Below are 4,685 nucleotides of genomic sequence, written 5' to 3'. Positions count from 1 at the left end.
TTTGGGAGGTGAGTGTATGAGAAATTGACTGAAACATGGAGAGCACAGCTATCTCACAATTTTGACATGTCTCACATTTTTCTTCTCCATTTATAAGGCACAAGGTAAATTTAATCATCACGTTACAATAGGGTTGTAAAATGAAATGAAGTTATACACTCCACTGTGTATAATATACAACATTTGTGAAATGCATGCCACATTATGGCAACCATTTCACATCTGAAACATGTACAGAGGTACGCGAAAGTTTGGGAAACCTTTAGAATTTTCGGTATTTCTACAGACATGTGATCTAAAACCTAAAAATACTTTTTAACACAATTCACACAGAGTAGAAGAGACATAAATAGTATCCTTGCGGCAAATCTATGTGAACTTTAGCTTTCAGGTTCTGAGAAAAATAGTTGTTGATGCTCATCGAGGCTGGAAAAGGTTGCAAAACCATCTCTAAAGAGTTTGGTCTCCACCAATCTGCAGTCAGATAAACTGCGTACAAATAGAGGAAATGTCAATGCATTTAATTAATCGATTTTATCGATGAATCATTTAATCCATTTAAGTGTCAGTGTGCTTTTTAAGTTTGTGGAACCACATTGACATTTTCCTAAATTTTGTGGTATTTATGGAGCACTTTTTCACTAAAGCAATAATTGGAAGATTTGAGTGTTTCTTCCCTTTCCTAGAAAGTATCAGCAGCTATGACAAGTGTCACTGTCTGTTATTTTCCTGTAGATGGTTCCGCTCATCAACACAGCCACCGATGCCCTGATGAACAACTTGAATGTTTACGCTGAGTCAGGAGAGGCATTTGACATCCACAAGTAATTATGCACGCAATGATCAGAGGCTATAAGAGTTGTCTTTATAAGTCATATTTCTATTTATGTGTGTTTGTGTGTTGCAGGTGTTTTGGCTGCTTCACTATGGATGTCATTGCCAGTGTGGCATTTGCAACTCAGGTGGACACTCAGAACAACCCAGATGACCCGTTTGTCCGCCATGCGCAGATGTTCTTCTCCTTTTCTTTCTTCAAGCCCCTCATTCTGTTTTTCCGTCAGTCCAATTCATGCAGCATATACACACACACACACACACACACACACACACACACACACACACACACACACACACACACACACACACACACACACACCGACCGATCAGCCATATTATGACCACAAACAGATGAAGTGAATAACACTGATTATCTCATTAACATGGCACATGTCAGTGGGTGGGATATATTAGGCAGCAAGTGAACTGTTTGTCCTCATAGTTGAAGTGGGAAAAATAGGCAAGCGTAAGGATTTAAGTGACTTTGACAAGACGACGGGGTCAGATGAGTATTTCCAAAACTGTTTTAACAATGGACATAGGTGGTATTGTCTGATGATGATGGCACCAGGATGCACTATGGGAATAAGGCAAGCCGGTGGAGGCAATGTGATGCTTTGGGAATGTTCTGCTGGGAAACTGTAGGTCCTGCCGTTTACGTGGCTGTTACTTTTACACGTACCACCTACCTAAGCATTGCTGCAGATCAATTACCCCCTTTCCCCTCATCCCTGGACACCCACCTTGTAACTTACAAGACTTAAAGCATCTGCTGCTAACATCTTGGTACCAGATATCACAGCACACTTTCAGAGGTTTAGTGGAGTCCATGCCTCGACAGGTCAGGGCTGTTCTGGACGACCTACCAAAAGGGGGACCTACACAATATTAGGCAGGTGGTCATAATGTTAAGGCTGATTGGTGTGTGTGTGTGTGTGTGTGTGTGTGTGTGTGTATATATAGGTTATTCTTAATTGGATTATACCTTTTGAAGAAAATAAAGATGTTAATATATTCTTTTAAACATAGAAACACTTTTGATTGTACATTCATGTGCAAGTGTGTATGTAAGTTAGCATTTCAGGTAGCTTTACACCTGCAATTTTGGTTTGCCTGTCCAGTTGCATTTCCATTCATCGCGGCTCCTCTGGCGAGATTCATCCCCAACAAAAGACGTGACCAGGTGAATCATTTCTTCATCAGTAGCATTCAGAAGATCATAGAGCAGAGAGAGCAGCAGCCTCCTGAACAGGTGAATCTCATTGATAGTTAGTAAAGTAAATACAGTAAAACTAATTTCCAGTGAATAGTTTTTCAAATTAATTGGATTGAAACATTAAAAACATTTGCATGTAGAGACGTCGAGACTTCCTCCAGCTGATGTTGGATGCACGAACCAGCAAGGAGTGTGTGTCTCTGGAACACTTTGACACAGCGATCCCTGCTGTTGAGTTGGGTGAAAAGGACCAGCAGACACAACCGTCGGCCTCTGATCAGGGCGACCATCTTCACCCACAGGAGCCCCCCACCAGGCGTCCACAGAAAAAGAATATTACTGAGGATGAGATCGTGGGTCAGGCTTATGTCTTTCTCCTGGCAGGCTACGAGACCAGCAGCAGCGCGTTGGCCTTCACCTGCTACCTCCTGGCCATCCATCCCGAATGTCAATGCAAAGTACAGGAAGAGGTGGATGATTTCTTCACCAGACATGTGAGCTGTCAGCTAGTTACAACATAAGATTTTAGTTGTAGATTTATCTTATAACATGACTGATGTAATATTAATAATTTATCTTATAACAAGACAAATTTAGTGCGCACACAGACTTTTAATTTCATTGTTATGTTGAAAACTCTAACTGAATTATGCTTTATGCTTTTCTTGTAGGAGTCACCAGATTACACAAATGTCCAGGAGCTGAAGTATTTAGACATGGTTATATGTGAAGCATTGCGCCTCTACCCTCCTGGATTCAGGTAAATTAAGAACAATAAATGAGGAAAAAAGATGATTTTTTTTACAAAATTAGTACTGCCCCAAGAACAAGTTAATTTATTTATGTACATACATACAGTAGAATTGTGTAGTATTTATGTTTATACTCATCAAAATCATACAGGAATAACTTTGAGTATAGAAGGAAAAATTACTTTAGGTGGATAAAACATGCATCCATGGAATTTTTCCTCATAAAGGTTTGCAAGAGACATCGAACAGGACTGTGTGCTGAACGGCCAGTTCCTCCCTAAAGGAGTGACTCTGGTAATCCCAGCGGGCTTCCTCCACCACGACCCAGAGTACTGGCCAGAGCCTGAGAGGTTCATCCCTGAGCGGTATGAGGCTTGTCTTACAGAAAATAAGCACAACTACAGTGCCTGCCCCTTGTGTTTCATGATCATCTAAATCTAATGGAGGGCATAAATGCATTTCCTGAGAAATGTATTAAAGTCACAGTACATTTAATTAAAGTTGCATTGTCTAGCACCACCAGCAATTAACTGAAAAGTAGTATGCAACAGTTGATCAAAATATTGATATGGTGTCACCTAACTTTCAGCTGGATATTACTCGTACAGCTCAAAACTGAAATCACTCCCAAAAAAATCAAAGACTATGATTGAACAGTCCTTTCTTTACAGAACACACATTGCTATAGTAGGAAAAGCGTATATATAAATAATAACATTATTGATGGCTGGTATTGTGCATGCTGATTCACTGTCACACTGTCATGACTTGCTGGGTCACTACAATACAACAAGGCTACTGTTAATGCTATTAATAACACCTACTATGACGAGTCAAAATATTTCCTTTATGTGTGGAACCTCGTGCAACGTTCAATTCACCAGGCCAACCACATTTCTTTTGTTCATCTTGTTACACTAGTTGAAGCTTTTACTATTAACATGTATTAGCATTATACCATCTTGATACTTACTAACTTCAAACACTACTGCTTTTAATTCATCCAAACAATATAACTTGTGGTTGATCTCTAGATTCACACCAGAGGCCAAGGCCAGTCGACATCCATTTGTATACCTGCCGTTCGGGGCCGGCCCCCGTAACTGTGTGGGAATGAGACTCGCCCAACTGGAAATCAAAATGGCACTAGTGCGTCTGTTCCGCAGATTCAACATTGTGGCCTGCTCTGAGACCAAGGTGGGCTGACAACCGATCTGTTTAAAACTGTTGGGAGAAAGGAATCATACACACACACACACACACACGACACATTTACATACTACACCTCTGCATTTGTGGGGAAATAAGGAAGTGTACTTTACCACTGGCCAAGGTACAGCCGTTCACATTTAGTAGCTGCTCAGGTGAAAATGTAGTCAGTCCTATGGTGAAAGTAACTCTACAGCGTGTCTGCATTTATATCTGTTAACATCCCATCATCATGCACCCACTGGTTATATTATGATATACACTGCTCAAAAAAATAAAGGGAACACTTAAACAACACAATGTAACTCCAAGTCAATCACACTCCTGTGAAATCAAACTGTCCACTTAGGAAGCAACACTGACTGACAATCAATTTCACATGCTGTTGTGCAAATGGAATAGACAACAGGTAGAAATTATAGGCAATTAGCAAGACACCCACAATAAAGGAGTGGTTCTGCAGGTGGTGACCACAGACCACTTCTCAGTTCCTATGCTTCCTGGCTGATGTTTTGGTCACTTTTGAATGCTGGCAGTGCTTTCACTCTAGTGGTAGCATGAGACGGAGTCTACAACCCACACAAGTGGCTCAGGTAGTGCAGCTCATCCAGGATGGCACATCAATGCGAGCTGTGGCAAGAAGGTTTGCCGTGTCTGTCAGCGTAGTGTCC

At 41.0% G+C, this 4,685-nt stretch overlaps 2 protein-coding genes across 6 annotated transcripts in view; one reads left to right on the top strand and one right to left on the bottom strand.

The window, feature by feature from the left end:
• The window catches only part of tbxas1 (thromboxane A synthase 1 (platelet)), an 11,131-nt gene extending 7,091 nt beyond the window's left edge, over nt 1-4,040 (top strand). For all 5 annotated transcript variants that reach the window (XM_046038535.1, XM_046038533.1, XM_046038534.1 and 2 more), the window contains exons 9-13: nt 1,959-2,089; nt 2,194-2,547; nt 2,725-2,813; nt 3,033-3,170; nt 3,840-4,040. In XM_046038535.1, coding sequence (XP_045894491.1) covers nt 1,959-2,089; nt 2,194-2,547; nt 2,725-2,813; nt 3,033-3,170; nt 3,840-4,011 — 884 coding nt within the window. In that variant the 3' untranslated portion in view covers nt 4,012-4,040. The remainder of the gene's footprint in view (nt 1-1,958; nt 2,090-2,193; nt 2,548-2,724; nt 2,814-3,032; nt 3,171-3,839) is intronic.
• Nucleotides 4,041-4,264: 224 nt separating this feature from the next.
• The window catches only part of LOC123961632 (protein mono-ADP-ribosyltransferase PARP12-like), a 2,886-nt gene continuing 2,465 nt past the window's right edge, over nt 4,265-4,685 (bottom strand). The window contains exon 4 of the mRNA XM_046037151.1: nt 4,265-4,276. Coding sequence (XP_045893107.1) covers nt 4,265-4,276 — 12 coding nt within the window. The remainder of the gene's footprint in view (nt 4,277-4,685) is intronic.

Source organism: Micropterus dolomieu, linkage group LG22, assembly GCF_021292245.1.
Source record: "Micropterus dolomieu isolate WLL.071019.BEF.003 ecotype Adirondacks linkage group LG22, ASM2129224v1, whole genome shotgun sequence".
Taxonomy (NCBI): Eukaryota; Metazoa; Chordata; class Actinopteri; order Centrarchiformes; family Centrarchidae; genus Micropterus; species Micropterus dolomieu.
This window is presented reverse-complemented; position numbering and strand designations above follow the sequence as displayed.